General features: G+C 33.8%; 2 protein-coding genes across 2 annotated transcripts in view; both read right to left on the bottom strand.

The window, feature by feature from the left end:
- The window catches only part of LOC112694492 (transcription factor AP-4), a 34,308-nt gene extending 22,948 nt beyond the window's left edge, over nt 1-11,360 (bottom strand). The window contains exons 1-2 of the mRNA XM_025569968.1: nt 10,550-11,360; nt 6,827-7,052 (exon numbers count right to left, since the gene is read on the bottom strand). Of these exons, the coding sequence (XP_025425753.1) occupies nt 6,827-7,052; nt 10,550-10,632 (309 nt within the window). The 5' untranslated portion in view covers nt 10,633-11,360. The remainder of the gene's footprint in view (nt 1-6,826; nt 7,053-10,549) is intronic.
- A 1,856-nt stretch (nt 11,361-13,216) lies between these two features.
- Nucleotides 13,217-20,825, bottom strand: LOC112694546 (polycomb protein Sfmbt-like). Its single transcript, XM_025570051.1, has 16 exons — nt 20,460-20,825; nt 19,744-19,874; nt 19,022-19,268; nt 17,775-17,974; nt 17,263-17,505; nt 17,068-17,197; nt 16,866-17,000; nt 16,687-16,804; nt 16,497-16,615; nt 16,136-16,383; nt 14,758-14,982; nt 14,332-14,575; nt 14,151-14,275; nt 13,983-14,090; nt 13,426-13,566; nt 13,217-13,358 (listed from the first exon to the last, which is right to left on the bottom strand). The coding sequence occupies exons 1-16, from the start codon at nt 20,479-20,481 to the stop codon at nt 13,218-13,220; spliced, it is 2,577 nt and encodes an 858-aa protein (XP_025425836.1). The 5' UTR covers nt 20,482-20,825; the 3' UTR covers nt 13,217.
- Between the last annotated feature and the right edge of the window lie 332 nt (nt 20,826-21,157).

Below are 21,157 nucleotides of genomic sequence, written 5' to 3'. Positions count from 1 at the left end.
ACGTATTAATATTTCTTAAGAAATAAATATAATATAGATGTGGATATGTAACGTTATGACAGTGACAAAATATGACAGTTTTAAAAATTTGTTTTGTACCACATCTCGTGCTGTATGCCGATAAAGGCTCACCTACACCAAAAAAGCCACAAAGTTAACAGAAACTAAAAATTCGAATCCGGTGACTGACGTTTAATTGTATTTGGCCACTTTGGATACCTTTATTGACCGAAAATCAAACACCGTACAACCAAAGCCATGACATAATGTAATATATAACATTATAATCATTATTTTTATTGTTTTTATTTCAGTGAATACACATACACGCGACACGTGAATGGTAGCACACGTCATACATTCGTCAGCGCAGAAAAATATTAAATGTTTAGTTCGTTCATACAGTCAAACCTCTATTTAACAAAACACTTTACGCAACGAATTTTCTATGGAACCATAACATTTTCATTAAAAAGTGTTTCTAATAAACGAATGTATTTTATAATGTTTTTTTAATTATATACGAAATATATGATGAAATAAAATTTAGAAAACTAACTGCTATCGCCGTGGATCATCATATATCTACACTAATACATATTAATACCATATTTTTTATATTACCGTGAAATATATTATTGGTCAAACTGTTCGAATCTCGAACCGAACCAAACCCTTGATGTTCGGTGGTTCGGTTCGAAATTCGAACTCGGCATGAAAAAAATCGAACCAAACTATCAAGCATCTTATACTGTTCGAAAATCGAACTTGAAAATATTTGTCGAACCAGACACACTGGCCACGACGATAGTTCGAAAACCAAATATTTGTACAATTCTTCAAAAGTTATTTTTGAAAAATAAAAATTGATAATGATTATTAAGAAATAATTAGACCATTGACAATAGAAAGTGATAATCTTTAAAGGACACGTTATACATTATTTATAATAATAATAATGTTATTTTTCCAGTCGCATGTTACACATCCACCCTCCGCCGACCAAAACATTAATAAGTTGTTTATCACCAATAGAGGCGGCAGTGTATCTACATTCATAAATTAGATATTTTTGTTTTTATTATATTTAATATAGAGGTTAAAATATATTTTGATACCGCGACTGTGCTGTTAATAAAAACATGTTTACAACTTACATCTTACATTATAAATTCTACTAATCATTCTATATTTGTGAATTATAGTTATCATTACTATTTTTTTTATATATTATTAAAATGTACAGATTATATTGTCATATTACATTCAATACTCAATGAATATTTTATAAGCTACAAGACAACACGAGAGAGCACAATACTGGTTTTGAAAAATAATAATAAAAAATTATCTAAAATATAAATGTATTGTAAATAATACATTTACTTAGACTTAAAAGTTAAAATTTTGAATAGGTGTTACGAAAACTTAAAATACAATAGTAATTAATAATTATGGTTGATTTAATTTGTAATTTGTACAATGTACATGACAAAAAGTATTGAGTTCGAATTCGACTTAAAATCATAATAGGTTCGGTTCGGTTCGGTAGAAAATATGAAAGTTCGGTTCAGTTCGAGTTCGAAAATATAATTTAAAGTTCGGTTCAAGTTCGGTTCGATTTTAAAAATCAGGGTCCAACCCATCACTAATTATTATTATTATTATACATTTTATATACAGTTATTATTGGCATATGCTTCGTATAGAGTAAAAACGTATTTTTAAGTAAAAAAAATGTTTATTCTATTTAACGACATTTTTTCAAAGTACCGTCAAGTTTGTTGTGAATAGAGTTTCGACGATACAAACCGTACATTACTACACTGTACACGCGCACATTGTACATACCGCAAGCGTATACGTAAAATACGATGTGAATAGCCGCCGCCGTCACCATAGGAATGTGCGTGTTATTTTATACGTATATATATATATATATATATATATATAGTTGCCGGTTGACCCGAGAGCCTGGTTATCCATATGCGGCAATGCGTTAAATGAAAATCTACCGCCAGCGTCTGAGTCATTTCCTGTCGGTCAATTCCCGCGCGCAACTTTCTCTCCGGCAGAACGCATGCACGCACATACGACGTACATACGACGTACACGTACGTTTTAAACGCGTAAAACCATACCGAGACCGAAGACGCGACTGTGAACCAGTCAGCTGAAGAATGCGTTCCGAGAACGTATTTTGCTCTCGTGCTCGTACCCAGTTACCGAACGTATGCAGCAAGTACATACTATATTATACACGGTATACACAGCTCGCAAATAATATAATAATTGTTTAAAAACGTACTTAAAAAATATGACAACGGGTCAACCGTAAATTATACCCATTGTAAAATTATAATAACGCATACTCATGTACTCGCTATAATAATAGATTAGCAGACCGAAGCTGGAGCAGTTTTTTATTTATTTATTCTTGTATTGCCAGACCTGAGATAGGATTACTTTACTTTGGTAAATATTAATAGTTTGCGACTGCTTAATGCCCATCAAAATCTTACTTCCATCTTACTAAGGAGGAAAAAAATGACAATTATAAGAAATTTCCAATGTGTGTAACATTTCATTTACAGCAAGACGATTCTCCTGAAAGCATAGGAAATGCGGAAGATTCGTCATGAAAAAAAAACTAGAACAGATAGCCAGGAATATGCTAAAAAAATTGAGATTAACCCATAAAAAAGCTCAAAACTCTTGGGAAGCATTTATGTCAGCTGATGGGCAACGATCCATGGGGCTATCTTACAAGCTAGTAATGAAAAGATTGGTCAAATTATAGCAAGAACTAGTTTACCGTTCCTCACTCAGCTCTTAGCAGCGTAATAAAAGCCACTAGAGTCAAGAGATCATTGAACCAATCACAATTGGTAACATGGTAGAGTTCACTAACACCCAAACTTCTAAAATAAAAGCAACTGGCCCGAGTACAGTGATTAATACAGTATAGTCTTGAAACTATCAGTATAAATTGAGAATGTATGATGTAATTTATGGATGGTAGATTCACACGGAGCTCAATAGAGAACAGTCAAATTCTCCTAAATTAAATTTAGACACTCAAGTTTGCAGACCTCGTTCCAGTAGTTGGAACAAGTCGAAGTTAGTACTAAGATGAAGATTACATTCGAACTAGTTAGTGATAACATAAATAGTAATGGATTGATGAAATCAGTGAGCAAAACTGCAGCGATCATGAAGATGACTATTGTGAAAATGGATGTCTATTTTTCGTGCTTTAAGAAGATCATTGAAACCCAAAGAACACATTAATTACTTGAAAATTCAGCTTAATCCAACCTTGGGTTCAACGAGCACATTCAAATGGAATGCACGAAAAGCTCTAGAAACAACGATAAATTTTTCTCACTTCTTAGAGGTTCAAGGCATATAAAAAATTAATTGCTGACATCTATAATACCTAAGTAGCTGTATATGCGACCCTGTAGAGTGCTCCTCGTTGATTTTACAAAACTACGAGTATATAGGTATTTATTGTTAAGCGAAGCTAATTATACTCATTTTATGTGGCTGGATTAACCGACTATATAGTGTCAAACCACTTAACGCAATTTCCAGCTGGATAAGGGTGCTTTCAGCATATCTTCAGAGGTTTTCCCGAGGGCAAGACCAGAATTTCTAGCTTATGACGTAATAGATAACGTTTTTATATGCGATAGGTGGACAAGAAAGCTGAAAAGTGGGTGGGTGAGCACAACACTACGAGAATGATTATACCCATCTTGAAGCAAGTATTGGGTACTGGAGAGTGGTAGAGTAGTAACACAAATCTTAAGCACTAGGGAGGAAGAAGAGTGTTTGAGATAGGACAATCCAATGCCGTCAGTCATACGAGATTAGCCAAAGGCTAATCTGAGAATTAATTACTGGCATGAACAGTTCCTACTCAGGTTATGGACCGGAATCAAATGAGTAATTAATGATTGTTTAGTATAATCGGTGCAATAAATTCTGGTGGACCAATAGAAAAGCAGAGCAGTCCTAACCCCGGTCAGGCAATGCAACGATAAAACAGAAAGAAAAAACAAAGTGATTCAAACAGTAGTAGTTCCACTTGTAGTAAGAGTAGTAATTTAGTAGTATACAATACTACGGCGCGGCATGTTGGCGGCGTGTACTCTACGGTTTTAACCGTTCATTAAAACCTGAGGAGCGCGAACGCGGCAATTCGACAGCACGAGGTACGAATATATGCCGCGTTACCACGGTAACCAGACAGGGCATTGGAAATCTCTGGGTTCCGTGCGGATGGATTGGCCGAGAGAGTGAGAGTGAGAGAGAGAGTAAAATAGGGAGACTTAAAATTTTGGAAAAATATTTCGTAAAACAACGCGGGATAGCGCACGAGGTCGATACACCCGCGGAAAACATCGCGATCGGGCGCGGTAGTGGCTGACGTCACGTAACAGGCGCAAGCGTACGGTCGCTGACGTCAGCTCGCCCGTCGGGATCGATATTGTCGCGAGGCGATAACGCGTGGGGCGTCTACCGGCGACCACCCCGTGTAGCGGCCCCGCTGATGCTGCTGCTCAAAGCATATACCAATCCCTCCCGTGCGAGCTACATATCACGCCGGCTCCCTCCCGAAACGCAATACGGTCCGAGTGGCGGGACTTCGAAGAAGCAGTAGTTTCCTTCATTTATATATATATACTTTTTTTCTTTTTTTCAAACGAAATGATAGAAACCATAAAACGGGTTAGTCGCGAGACGTACACACACGCACACAAACTAGAATCACGTCACCAGATGGCGTAGGTCAGTTTGCGGTATACGCAGTGCACTACGATAATAATATGCTAAACAACAGCCGCGGAAACAGTCGCGTGTAGCCACTTTTTCTAATTCCTATGAATTGCCTATTTATAGACGTGATTTTCTCGTACGCGGACGACCGTGTCGGTTAATACGGAACTGCTGCTTGGTCGTTGTTGTTATGACTATTATTATTATTATTACTTGGGCGTACCTACTGCGTAATCATTATTATGCGTTCTACACGTTGACGCGAACGAGTGCGGGAGAGACAACAACAATAATGGATGCAACGCGGTACACGGAGAGGGCGGAGAAGGGAAAGGGAAAAGAAAAGAAAATATATTTAAAAATAAAACCAGTAAAAAAAAAACAAAAAAAAAAACCCGTCGATTCCGAGAACAGACCGGGGCCGCGGCGGCGAGTACAAAACGCACGGGGGACGCAAGACGCGCACTACAGGCGTGAAGGACAACGAGTGCGTTGAACTGGCCGGCGACGACGGGTGCCGCTGCAGGTATCCGACACCGGCGACGGTCTACCACGCCGCGGAGGACGACGACGTTCGCCGTGACCGAAACCGCGAGCCGAGCACAACGTTAACGATTAAAATAGTGTTTACAGCGCAATACCTGGCCGTCGCAGCCGAGATGTAGTAAGCGCGTTGACGACGCCGGTAGTTTAAATATTCACTATCGTCTCATTTAGGTTGGCATCAATGTTCGATCGGCGTGGAAACGTTCGGTTCGAGACAATGGGGCGGGTGGCTAGAGGGGGGTTACGCTACATAACTGCCACAGCCGACGCGCGTTCGTCAGCTGTGTGTGTGCAAATGAACGTGAACGTGTGCGTGCGTGCGTGCGTGCGACCAACGGCGGCAGCTGCTACGCTTCGTACACGGTTACGTTCGACGACGAGCACGGTGTGTAACTACGAACGGCGCGCACTAACATCACGTTGTACACATGCACGCACGCACGTACACGCACGGGAGACGAGGTGGGACGGGACCGTGCAATAAGCCGAAAGACAAACAGCTGACGACTGGCTGCGGCCGCCGTACGGCTGTACGACGGGCGGCACCCATACCGTGGCCCCACGAGTGTCTCATGCCGCGCGCACAAACACATGGAACGTTACGAACGCGTACGTAATCCTGTGCGTGCGAGTGTGTACGTGCGCCTCGACCGCTGTGGTTCGATGAATGAAATCGTCGCGCGTATTACGTGTGTAACGCGAGCGCGTGTGTGCGTTTGAGTGGGTATGTGTGTGTGTGCGTGTACTCGCGCATTGCGACTACGGATGATCAAGATGATGATCATCATCATGTACACAAATCGCGACGAGAGTGGGGGGGAAAGAAAAAAATTAATAATAAAAATCCGACGATAACGACAACTCGGGACGGGACGAACAGCCGATACGACCATCGGTGGCCGGCGCAAGCATTTCGAATGACGGGGGTTTAATCGTTTTTAATGCAGATTACGATCCGATTCGTTTAACGTCAAAAAAAAAAAAAAAATCACGATGTTTACCATAATTAACGTATTGTAATCCGTTTAAAAATACTTGTATGAATTTTGTCAATGAAAATGTTGCAATTCGTCGTCTTTTACTACGAAGTTATTTATTCTTGTACTATAATCTATTTGGATGATAAACATATTATGTTTCCATGCCTTTACTTTAATCATAAAAAATGCAATATGCAATAATTACAAGGGGGTTACATCCCAAGACGTGCACCACTGATAACGAACTTTAAATTAAACGTTTAAGTCGCAATGACCGGAAATTTCGGTTCCCTTCGAGATAAGCATCATTGCACCGACGAACAAAGCACAAATAATGAAGTTTAACAAAATATTAACACTACTCTGTTTTTTAATGCCCCATCCAGATTCTCGGGTTATCGAATTCAACCTCGGTTTTAAATATGATATTGTAATAGCGTACGTCTATTCGTTTCAATATAATTATTTCTATTATCGTATACGTAAGTGGACTGATGGTAGTGCGCGATTCTCACCTTGCTCAGTTTCTCGCCCTCGTGGTGCGGAATGAGGGTCCGCAGATTTTGAAAACCCGCGTTTATCGACTGCATTCGGCGCCTCTCGTTCGAGTTGGCGATCTCCCGACGTAACCGTTTCTCGTGCTCCATGGTAGCACTCATCTGGGGAGTCCTGTGGCCCACCACAATGGGCGTGAGTCCAGCCGGTGGTGAATCAACACCTTCTTCAGAAGCGTTTGTTAAACTACGAGGGAACAAAAATAAATAAATCAAAACAATATTTTCATTCATCCACACTATTCGGTGTTATATTATAATATTATAGTAAATGTACATGCAAAAAAAAAAAATTAATATTCGAGCGATTGCAAACAACGCACAACGCACGTAGTGATTACTACGTACAACTATTTCGTATTTTGAACGGCCGTTATTCACATCAAAGAACAGCGCAATTAACGAACACAAGTTTAATTATAATTATATGAGACACGACAGGTGCGCGCGCGCGAACAAAACGTCATTATTTAGCAATTTAAATTGCGTTGTAGGTAGCCTAAACATACCGTCTTGGCCGACGCCAATGGGTTATTATCGTTTTCCCCTCCAAAATTTCATGAAGTGTCCTAACGATCACTCCAGTTCCAAGGGTGATTGTCATTGTTTGAATTGAGTAAAATAAGAACCCGAACAACAAAGACGAACAATTACGAGAAGAAATAACATGTCGAGTGCATAACGTAATAGAAAAAGAGAGAAAAAGAATGAAAAAAAAAATGTCTACTCGGATAATATAATACCAGCAAATGAATATTTCGAGAAAAGTCTGACTTAAACAGTAAGACGGACGAGGAGTCTTGACACAGCATTTGTAACCACCCACCAAAGACAACACTAGATTCGAGTAAACTATATTTGTCATTTCATTGACATATTTTTCTTTCGTTTAAATAGTAATAACAAAGTACCACAAATGAACCGAAATTAAAACATATATTTTACGTTAGTAAAATAATATTTAGCCGACAGCTATACATTGTTCAATTTTTTTTTTGGAGGAAATCATTTTACAGTATTTTATTCTCTTTTGATCGCAACACGATTAAGTGCCAGAGCAGGTGGCTGCAATAACTGTTAATCAAATATTTAGGGTTATTTTCGAAAAACGTGCAACACGAACATACGACAATGAACGGCGTCACAATGCACCATCATGCAATGATGGGAGGGTGAGGCAACATAGAAAATAAATAATTTATTTTTACAATTTTTGCAATCAACAAATATTCAAAATAACTATATACCAAAGAAAATCTTAATTGTATACACATAATATACAAATGATACAATCAGGTGAAATAATTATAAAAACAAATTGTTCGATTTTGGTACGATTAATGGATTTAATAAAGTATGGAAAAGTATTATGCATATGTAATATAGGTGTAAAAATTTAGTATTTATTTGAATTATATTGAATTATGACAACAATTTTAAATTTATAATACTTCAAATTTAAAATATTCACCAATTTAACATGAAAATTGAAAGTTCAATGTAAAATTACCCAATTAATTGTGAAATAAATAATTCAATCTTCAGCATTAAAAATAGGTTTTCATTATGTCTAAAATAAATATCGTTATAGCACGTTAATTTTTTTAAAACACTTGTTCTACAATTTTCTATTGTCTAAACACGCTCATTACAATAAAGCGTTTTCAGCATAACAATCAAACCTTTTTTTTCCAAAACAGTTGCTCAAATTCACCCAACATTTACATTTACACTGTATTATAAATATTTTTTACAACAAAATTCTACACAGTTGGTTTTTCTAGCAGTTCTTAGTTATACAGTTTTCAACGAAATCAAATACAAGTTTAAAATATAAGTATGGAATTCGCATATAATGAAAATATTATAAAATAAATAATGTATTATTATATTTTCGGTAAAGAGGCTCGATTCGTAAAATATATAACCAAATATAACTATTTATGAATTACAATTATCGACCATTTTCAAATGAAAATACCAAAGTAAGTTATTGTTCGACGCCAAACTACAATGATTTATTTTAATCTTGTAAAAATCTCCGATGTACAGGCATGTATGGGTGTACGTGTAGACAATAGTTTAAGTAATTTACAAGACGGAGCACAAAAAAAAGAAAAAAAAACGTGCAACCGAATAATAAATAGGTAACCTCTACGTATAAAAGCATATTACATAAATACGAGTCACGTCATACTTGTCGATAAATAAATTTAAAAAAAATTATAGTGTCGAAAAACGAATTCAAACTTAAAAACCTATATTCCCGAAGTCGTTGGTGACTCACACGTGTGTGACTAAGAGGATAAATTTAAAACGAAAAATGGCTATCACGCGGTAAGTCCACTAACCGTTGTGGTAATTACGCACATACTACGTAAATACGTCGACGAATCGTAAACAGAATTCGCAAGCAGTTGTAAGCCACGGGGTAATAATTCGGTTTCTGTTTCGGCACAATTTGCACACACACACTCTTCGTCTTCTCGGACAAATAGTCGGTTAGTTATTTTCTATCATTCTTTCTATCACGCCGCCGGTGTCCTTGTGGTTTATCGGTTCTTCGCCATAAATAATCACCGTCTAGCTCCTTCCCCTGCACCCACCCACCCACCGACGACCAATGTGCCCGTTTCGTTCTGAACAAAATATTATCTCGGTCCGTCAGCTGTAAACGGCGGCGAACACGCGCGTCCCGGCGACGCCGTGACCTCCAGACGGAACGGGCGGCATCGTTTGCGTGCGAGCGCGCGCGCCGTCAACCGCAGCAGACGACCGGCTAGCGTAAATGGCCTTCCGCGAAGGCCTCCTGAGAATCCGTCGCGTGGCCTACTTGCGTGCAGCCGACAGCCACTGCGGCCGCATACCATAAGACGTAAATACCGAACAGAAAAAGATAAGAAAAAAAAAATAATCGAAACGCAGAAATACGTTGTTACACAAATACGAGTGGTTGTGCTACACGCAGTCGTCGTTTTGACAGCTGTGAGATGACGCGCGCACACAAACCGGTTGCCGGTTCGGTCGGTGGCGGGTGGGGACAACAACAATAGGGGAGGACAGCTGGCCCAACAGCTGGATACCGGCAACCATCTGCCGCGCTGGTTCCACAGTCGAAATAACCGAACGCTGTACCATGAGAGAGTAAAGACCGAGAGAATAAAAAAAATTCAAACGATATCACGTTCACGCGTCCGTTTAGGCATATTTCACGTGCGCCCGTCGCCGACCGCGATGCGAAAACATCACGTCCCGCGGCGACGAGATAACGTTACCCGACATTATACGAACTGAGAAATATTATTTACCGCGGTCATAATGTTAATAATTAATCGTTTCAGAAATAATGATCAATTATAGGTTCATGCGAACGCATGAATTCCATAACAAGCCCGTATCGCGATTACAGACCATAAATGTAGGTTATTGTCGATTACGATTTATCGAGAACGTTTTGTTATTTTTTTCCCTCGCCGTTCGCGAATGGTGATAAAGATCTCAATCACAACAGCTGACGGGCGTGTACAACACGCACAGGCACCACGAGATATACACGACCGAACACATTACGCACGGTGCACACGGCATGCACGCGAAATCGGATGGAGAGTTCAACGGATGTTTGCGTTCGGAATTTTTACCACGACGCTGGCGACAATAATTATTACGGTCGAATTCACTCACCTGCAATAGTTCAAATCCTCGTGGTCATATTGTTGCAAATCGTCGAACCGATCTCCCGATCTTATAGTTATTGCCGTGTCCATGTTCCTTTTGAATAGATCCGGGGAAACTAACACGGCACTGAACACGCCGCCAACGCGCTCGCTGCGTACGACGGGTGTTGTAGATATTTTTTTATTTCTGGGTTTCGCGTCTGCCGGCGAATTTCTAGAGGTGCCCGCCAACGATCGGTTAAAATAGTATTTGCTAATCGCGTTACGACGACGCCGGTGAAATGCTGTTGCGTCCGACGACCGACGGTGACCGTAATCGTACCGCAAACGTGTTGCTAATCAATTATCCACAATCGATTAATACGTGTTGTACATCATCGGTATATGGTTATTATTGTTTTGACCACACGCGAACGCGCGTTGTAAATAAAAAAGTATAGCGCGTTACGCACGCACACCGGCGGCACGACACGAACGGGACGGCGTGTGACGGATGCGAGTATTCCGTCGGGCCGCGCGCAGTTAATCGGCGTTTTCGGCGCGGTGACGGCGGTACGGACGAAAAAAAAAAATGGCGCGCGCGCGTAACCGATGCACGTACGTACACCAACACAATGAACTGCGTTATGGCGGGAAACAGCTGTGCGCGCCGTAGTACCGATGCCGCCCGAGCGGTGTGTGTGTGCGCGTAAATGTGTATTCGTACGCCGCGCACGCGGCCACCATGTTTCTCGCGACTTTTTCCGATCCCGGCAACCGGCCGACCGACGAGTCCTGACGGACGGGCGTTGCAAATGCCTCCCGTCCGGTTTTCCGTCACCGTTAAAAACCGGAAACCCGGAAAACACCCATTCCAACACGGTAACTGCTCCCGTCTCTGCGGCCGCGCAATCGACACCGGCCGGCGGTGGGGATAAAGCAGCGGCCGGGGAACGCTACGGTGACCGCCAGGGGGCGGCGACGGCGGCTCAGACAACATCGTGAATCATTCCTTCGACCGTGAAAACGCATACATTACAAACATTACGCGGTCCCCACCCCGACGCAGGGAAAATTTTCAAATTCCACGTCGTTCTCGCCGGCCGTGGCTAGACAAAAACGAAATTCCTGCCGGTTAGGTGCCGCCGACCGATCGACAACCATTGTTTTCGCGGTTTCGCGACCAACTCCTCTCCCAACCAACACGCGCTGTTCATCCCATGCTCATTACTCGGCGAATGTTATAATACAAATAATAACGATAAATGTGGTCGCATTATTGCACGCCACCACACGTGGGTTGAAATCGCATTTTTGTTGGTGGTGCGGGATGGAAGAAAGGAAAAGATCGATTACAATGGCCGTGCACTATTGCACGTTGAATTAGTGTTGCCATTGATTATAACAACGCGATACGATTATCGATACGATATATTACACTATACATCAATATACCAAGAAAATAATACATCATGAAATAATATGTTCGTCGAAAAGATTATAAAGTACTAAGATTTAATTTTTTTTTTTTACACAATACCTATTGTTGTAACATTACGACAAAAACAAATCACTTTTCGAAAACTCCAGATTATATTATAACCACTGCTACAGACTTGAACGTTGTTTATATCAATTTCACCCGACCATCAACTCAATTGTAAATTGTCACTGTTAGAAATAGTATTTTTCCGTGGACACGTTAGCACGTGTAAAACCAAAGATTCGTCAAATGTCAAATCGACTGAAACTTCCATGATTTTGGTCTTAGTAATTCATTTTTATTTGTCTGTAAAGCTCTTCATACTGCAAATAATGCCAACAAAATCATAAGAGCATTAGATGAATCAATTATTGATAATCTATTTGATTATAATTGGTCATTACATAAACATATATAAATAACAATATCTAATAATACGTATTATTATTGCTTAGTATAAAAGAAAAAAGGCCACAGTGGTGATGGGAAGAGTACATCACAATTCCCTTCCCATCATGATTGCCATTTACCATTTATTAAAATAATAACTATACCAAAAAACAAAAATTATTTTTTACATAAGTAATAAAATCAAAAGTAAAGTACAATTCGTCAAATTAAGTAAAATTAAATAATAATAAATGTACAAATTAAATAGTGTTAGTATAGCAATTTCTCTAGCAACATTTAAATTTGAATAACATAAAATAAAATTATAACTATTATTTATAATACAGTATTTATCTTAAATAATTTTAAAGTCTACAAATTTAAAGCTCGGTATTAAAATATGTATAGGACAGTTAAAATTTATTATAATAAATAAATTTAATAAACCATGCTATTAGTGTATAAGTAATTATTTTGCAAAATCAACAATTTAATATTCTATTTATCCATACAAAATTTAAGTTTTCTAAAAAATAAAGAATAAAATTTCGTTTTAACAGATTTTTTTAAACTACTATTTGAGCAAAAATTATTTTCATTATTAGTCTGTTAAAATTATATTATAAAATATAAATTGAATAATCTAAACAGTCTATGTAGCACGCTTTAATATTTAAGTATAAATATGTAATTATTTAACATTTTATTTAATTCAACCAAAACACTAAGGTTGTAGTAAATATAAATATCATAATAGTATAATATTTATCTATGAGGCTTATCTATTCTTTTTGTTGAATATAAAATACCAATAAATGCCAGTTCAAATAAATTTTTTTTTTTTAGTTTTATTTTTTAATTTTTGTATTAGATCAAATATTTTCAATGAAGGACCAACTTTATTTCCCGTCATGTGTATAATTTCTTCTTTAGTGAGATTCATCAGTTTTTTACCATCAATATTCTGAAAATAATATTAAATTAAATTTATGAAAAATATCAAAATTTGCTTAAATTTAAAAACTTATTACTTGACTTAAAAAAACATCACGATATGTAGCACATTGATTAAATAGCAAAAACTCTGATACATCTTTTTCGTTCCAAAAATTTGTATCTTTTTCCAAAAATGATCTTTCCAAAACATGTTCTTCTTTAATACTTGTAGCATCCTAAGAAAAATTTAAATATTTATTTGTTATAATTGCTATTATTTATTTCTTCTACATTATGATAAAAATAACTAGATAATTAAGTAAATCAGCAAAATATAGTATAATCCTTGGCAGCTGGCCAATCTTGAGTCTAATCTTATAAGAAGAATACCTTGTGTTATTATCATTTATGCAAAACTAGCGATAAGAACTTTACTAAAATATTGATTTAATTCACTCGTGCTCTAAAAAAATTAAATTACAAACATATTTTCAAAAACTATTTCAATAGTTTATAAATAAAACTTAATTAATTTTAATCAACATACCCATCAAATATAATACTAGTTAGAAAAAAAAAATTAGCATTGTCAATTAAAAAAAATATAATAAAAATCTGCTAAAGGTATAACTAAAACTGATAAAATATTTACACATGCAACTGGTAGTGATTGATCTGGACCTAGAGGTTCAGTAGCTGAAACTGGACTTCGTTCACAATTTGAAGTCATTTTATTATTAGCAGCCCACTTCTGACAAACCTAAATACAATTTTTTATTAAAAGTATGTTAATCTATTATTTATAAAATATAGTAATTACATCTAAAGAAGTATAGCAAGACGTAGGAGCCTTTGTTTGTACTGGTAATGATAATACAGCTGCTTTTTTAATTGGAAAACGTTTTTTCTTGGACTTTTTATTTTTATTTTTAGCTTGACGAGGTTCTACAATCAAAAGTTAATTTTATTATATTAATTTCAATAAATTAAACAAATATTACCTTGAATAACTTCAGTGATAGGTCCTTCTAATTTATAACCAACCACTTCACACCAGCCAACTGGAAATATATCAGATGAACAACAGTCTAACCATTGATTAAAGTCGTTTCCCCATCCATCAAAATGCACTTCTATTAATCTTCCTGCTGTTCTTAATACAGTTGCCACACATATTAAATGAGGATTCATTAAATCTGTACATTCAAGTTTCATGCTAGATTTAAACCCATGTTCAGGTACTTCCTAAAAAAAAAAATGAAAACATTTATAATTATTATGTATAAAATAATGCATTATACATATTATTCCTTTATAATTATCATTTAACAAACAAAATTGTACATAATATAATCATCATGAAAATAATCAAATATTTATAAATTAAATTAAACAAGTATTACTAAAAAAAAATTAACAGATCATACCATATCAAACAAATATTTTGGGGCTGCAATACTATTAGAATTTTCCAGATAGTCTTTCCATACAAAAGGAATAGTGACATTTTGAGGAGGTTTTAAATTAATACCATGTGTTTCACAAAATCCAGCTGGCATGATACTAGCTGACGTACAATGATAACAGAACCAATCTTTAGGAGTACTGTTATAAAAATCAATGGAGATCATTAAATAGCCATCATTCAGCACCTAAAAAATTAAATAATTAGTTTTTTCTATTAAAATATTATGTATGAAAATAAACAAATTACTTTTTTTTGGCAAAAAATACTGTGCATTAAAATTTTGATTTAGTGAACTGTACATATTGTAAAAATGTACACTATAAATTATTATATTATTAACAAACAATTCAATACATATAATTTTAAGTATAATCCACCAACAATAAAAATTTTATAAGACTAATCTTTAACTATTGAAAATTGTCATTATTTAATGAAGTCATAAGCAGTAGCATATCAAGCAGTATACTATCAGGGCCCCTTAGGAATATCTAAGTTGGAAGAACACAGTACCTTTATCACTATATTAAAAAAAATATATATCTTTTTATTTAAATAATATTTTTATTGAAAATATTTTCATTTAAAATACAAAGAAAAAAATTTACAGTGGTGGCATTTATCAATTTACAATACAATTTCATTTATCATATCAATCACATTTACATCATGACACAGAAGGGTGGACGTTAAAAAGATCCTTAAATATTTGAATATAGATACACAATCAAGAAGATAATCATTAAGATAATAGAAGTATAAAAGAGGAGAGGTAATTCTTAAAAAGGACATGACGTGGCATTTATCAATATTAAGATTAAGATTGATTCAATTGACCCAACTCCAAAAAGAGTAGAGATCTAATTATATATGAATGTTTTTTAGATGTTAGGTAGGGTCAGGAGGGAAAGGGTTTCCTAATACCGAGACTATCAAATATATATTATACATTTTTTCATCTAAAATTAAAGAATAATAATACAACAGTACTACAAAAACACTGATATCTTCTCAGTTCCAATAAGACTTATTGAATAAGTTATAGAATACCAATGTAACATTTTATAGCTGATAAAAATATATTATTTATAGAATAATATGATGGTTCTATTAAAATGGAAAAAGTATCCACATATTTTCCTACGAAAATCATTATACATTTTAAGAATACATAAATTATAATCAAATTGCTTAAATGATTGTCTTTCCCAAAATGATAAACATTTTTAACACATTAATTTACATATTGTAATATTTTATATTTGGCAATATTTTTTTTGACAATAGTGATTTTTTATTATATACAATTAATATACTCAAATTATGATCATGATTACTTTCATAACTGTTGCAACACATATTGAAGCAAGATTTAGAGGATCAATTGCTTCTAATTTCATTCCAACTTGAAATCCTGTTTTATATGGTATTGACATTGGAAAAAGATCTTCTGTTGCATCATCTTTATCACGTAATCCTTTAGATGTTCTATCACGATATTCATCTGGAGCACATAAACAGTGACCAACTCTACCAGCCCAACCAACTGGATGAATTAATGGTGAATCTTCATGTACCCAAAATACTATAAATACCAAAATTAAATATCATTATTCGTTAGTTTTAAATTTATAACATTGACTTTTATAAATACATATTTATTAATGACTAATTTATACTAAAAAAAAAAGTTCTTACCTTGTTCTTCATTATCATAGTACCTCAATTCTAACCTTTTACCAATTATATTAAGAATTTTGGCTACCTTAACTTTTGATATGTGCTCTTTATCAACTAATTCCAAAGTTAAATCAACTCTAAAACAATATAAAATAAGAAAAGTCTTTAAGTAAAATAAAACTTGCAAAAGAAATTGCAATAATTTTACCGAAATTTAGACTTCAAAGATTCAAATATTTTTAAACGAAAATTTGTAGGCAATGTTCTAGCTCCAGTTAAACACTTTACTAAAAATTCTTTCCAATCACGATGTTTTGATTGAATAGCTAAAAAATGTAATACATTAGAACATAGTATTAAATTTAAATTATTTAATTAAGCACTTACATTTAGGTGGTATTAAAGGTTTACCCCTTGTTGCACACCATCCAACAGGGTGTACGACATTAGAACATAAATTTACCCAAAAATCACTTCTTTGGTCTAATTCATACCCTTCATATCGTAACTTAGCTTTATAACCTAAAGTAAAATGTTGAATTTATAAAGTTCTTAAAAGCACTTTATATAGTTTTAAAATAAAGCAAACCTGCAATTTTTACTATAGAAGCAACCCAATAATAATCAGGAAATTCTTCACTAAAATTATCACAATCAGAATTTACAACTTCAACTTTAATCCCAGTGGCCATATCATCCCAACAATCTGCCATGGGTGCCTATTCATTAATTTTAATTTATCTCATAACTTTTCAAAAATTTTACTTATTTAACCAATACATACATAACGAAAACATTGAACAGGAGCAACTTCATAATTTTGGTGTATTAAATCGTTTACCCAATCATATGTTTGTGGTATCGGTCTGCAAGGTATTTTATCAGGAGGAAATAATAAATCTTCTTCAATGGGATATGAGGTGAAAGAAAGCGAATCTTCAGATTCAGACTCACTTTCATTATTTTGATAAGCTACAGTTGAACTACTTTTGACAGGAACACTATAATTACTACTATCAGTTGAAGGCTAAAAAAAACAAAGACAACATAATATAATTACATATATATTGATGTTCCAGAAATATGTAATTTTAATAAGTTTAAGAATACATGGTTTAACTTAAAAATAAAATGTATTGAATTGTATTAGTATGTTCAATAACTTATATGAAACATGTTTCAGTTTTGTGAAATTCAAATATTAATGGATACTTAAGTAATAAATTTAAATATAAGTATCAAACTAAAGTTTTTATTATTATTACTAACATAAAAATGTATACATGTCAAACATACCGTTGTAGCAAGCAACTGTTCAGGATTTACAAAATTAGAAAATGAGTCTTCCTCATTGTTTGTATTATCCTTCTGAGATTCAAAAGAAAAAACTTCAGATTTTTCCATTGCTGCCTTAACACAAGCTTGACTGCAATAGTTTCTTAATTTTGTATAAAATGAATGTTTAACACCAATTGCACCACAATTTTTACATACAGCTGTAAGATATAATTATGTTTGTTTTAATATATTTAGTTAATAAGATTATAAAATGTACAAAAAAAAACATGTAGCTAAATTTCATTTATATATATATATATGATTGGATATAGGTACCGAATGTTTTACTAACAATACTTTTTGTACAAATATGTCATTATTACAATTTGTGTATAGACAAAATATGTTAGTTATATTATTTAATTTGTCTTAAAATTATGTGATACACAAATATGTCTCTATCTATTTACTAGATTCTAACAAATTACAAAGCTAAATTCTAACACAGTAAATTACAATTATGGTATCTAGATCTCTAACTAGACTATAGTGTAATCACCCAACCAAATTTAAAGTCAGCTAAATTTTACAAAATTGCAATATGTTACAATTTCTTTATTAATATGGTTCTTATTGGAAAATAGTCATAATTACACAAAATTTATTTGAAATTCAATGAAAACTTTGTTAATTAATCATACATGGGAAATAACAACAAATACATTTCACCTTAGTTTATCCAGTAAAATTATCATGCAAATCGATATGTTACACCACATCTTTTGATCCTGATGACTCAAATGTGAAAAACGAGCAACAAGCCAAAAATCTATGTCACATATCGATTCACGAGAAAAATTTGCAAGAAATATCTTATAAGCATTAATTTTTAGATTCAAAATAGTGATATGAAGATAATTTCACAAAACCCAGGTTTTAAAAACAGAAAAAAATTTTAAAACATTCTTTATTTGGCCATTCCAGAGAGTACACATTTAATAGTTTCTCAACCATTTCAGGAACATCCTGTACAACACTTAATAATAAATATTAAATTAAAAATATATGCAATTATAATTAATATAAATTATATCAATAACAATTAATGCCATAGAAATATCTATTGATTAGTATAATTTAACAACTAAATATATATTATGAATATTATATTTATTATTTACAACAAATTTCAATGACTATATAAAAATCTATTAATAAAAAAATGTAGATAATTTAATATAAAATATTAGTTGATCTAATTTTACCTCGTCCTTCTTTTTCAATAGGTAACATGTTGGGATCAGAATCTCTTTGATATGCAATTGGAGTTTTTAATTTTAATGCTGGATTTTGAATAGGTTTAATTTTTCGAGAATTAGAAGTATGTATTTTTCTTTCTTGTGCACAAATTTCATTTTTCTGAGCATTATCAGAATCATTTTTAAATTTCCACATTTTGTTTGGATTATCCACTTCTCTTGTTTGATCATATACCATATAATTGTTAATTTCCTAAAAAGTAAATTTAATATAATTCAATCAAATTAATAACTATATAATAGTCGATAAAGAATAATTTTAAAAATAATTCAAATATCAGTTTGAGTTTCAACTTTTTTTAAATATATCATCTTCTATGTTTTTCATATTAGCTATTTAAAACCTATCATGAGTGAAATTATAAAGACAAAAATCGAAATATTATCAACTGATATATAACTTGACTGCAAACATTGATTTTAACCAACTATTCTATTAATATGAGAATATTGAATAAAATAAAATGAATTGTAGGCCATTAATAACAATTAACTTAGGACCAAATCAGTTTCTGTTATTTCTTGATATCTGATAAATAATTATATTATATTAATTAAATGTTAACTATAAACAAATATAATAATTAATAATTATATGTTTTTAGTAAAAAAAAAATTTTAATTTTAATAGTTAGAAGTGATCTATCTTTAAAATGATGTATACTAACCATTCTAGGTTGAATAGTTTCAACTTGTGGTATGGAATTCTTAAAGAATACAGGATCTATAGCAGTAGAAGATTCAGTTTGAGAATGAGGAATGTACACATTGTTTCCATTCGTCCATACAAAATTCACATCTAGGATCAGATATTAAATACGATAATAATCCAAAAATATATCCAAAAGTAATATAGTTTTTACGCTATTTAGTTCACATTAGTAAAAATACATATTTGTAAGTACAATAAATGATTCATATATATTATAATAAATATTTCATATTTTCACTATTTTAATTGCTAATATCATTTTCTTGAAGAATAATAACAATAAAGTACCTAATGTACATTAAATTACTTTGATGTTGTATATTGTTATATTATATTATTAACTTAACTTTTTTGTACTTCAATATTCAATTTCATAACAACTATTTAGTAATCAACAAGTTACTGTTAATACGAATATATATCATATATTCAATTAAATATACAATTATGCTAAATTATTAAATACAAACAATTATAAGGAAACTAAAATATCAAAAAATGTTTAAGCAGTTCATAATTTCAGATTTTTAAATGGAAAATACTATTTTCAAACATAAAATAATTAGAAAAATGGTTAACCTAAATTGAACTTGATCTGCAACTTAATCTTTGGATATTACTAATTGATACAACAAATTGGATGAGAGGAAAAAAAAAATTTAAAACGATTACCTTTATGAACAGGGTATTCCATGGTTGTTGTGCACAAACGTGTGAAATATGTGTATCACATGCGCGATTGAAAATTCTTAAATCGCAATCGGCAATAACATCGAACCGAAATCGAATACATGTACAAAAGTCGTGCATAAACCATAACTTTCGACGCAACGACTTTTTGTTTAATGTGTAATAAAAAAAAAACTGTTAGCAAACTACTGCGCACGCACGGGGCGTCGAGTAAAATAATAGACGAACTCGAAAATAAAAGAAAGACGTTTCTATGAACATACGCCAGCAGTGTAGTTTGTACCGTTTGTAGGCAGTAGTTTGATAAGAATTCGATTACAGGGTTGGTGGAAGCACCGAAAGGCAAAAGAGGGATGTGCGCTATCTGAACGTATTTTGATAACGGTTGATAACAATTTGACCGCGGTTGTAATTCTTTGAAATGTTAATCCGATTATTATATGATCTTGTACGGAAACGTAGTTATGAATAGGTCCACCGTCCAAGTCCGTAATTAGTACATTCAAAAACGTTAAATTCTGATATCGCAATGTAAATTACTGACGTTTTTTTATCATTAAAACTGAAAAAAATATTTCATGTCGATAGCAGGTATACCTACATCTTTATTAGGTGCTGTATTTTTACGCATCTTTCAGGTAAATGTATGATTATTCTTTTTAACACATTCCCATAAACGG

The sequence above is a fragment of the Sipha flava genome, unplaced genomic scaffold (assembly GCF_003268045.1).
Source record: "Sipha flava isolate LNK unplaced genomic scaffold, YSA_version1 130_pilon_pilon, whole genome shotgun sequence".
NCBI classification, from domain to species: domain Eukaryota; kingdom Metazoa; phylum Arthropoda; class Insecta; order Hemiptera; family Aphididae; genus Sipha; species Sipha flava.
This window is presented reverse-complemented; position numbering and strand designations above follow the sequence as displayed.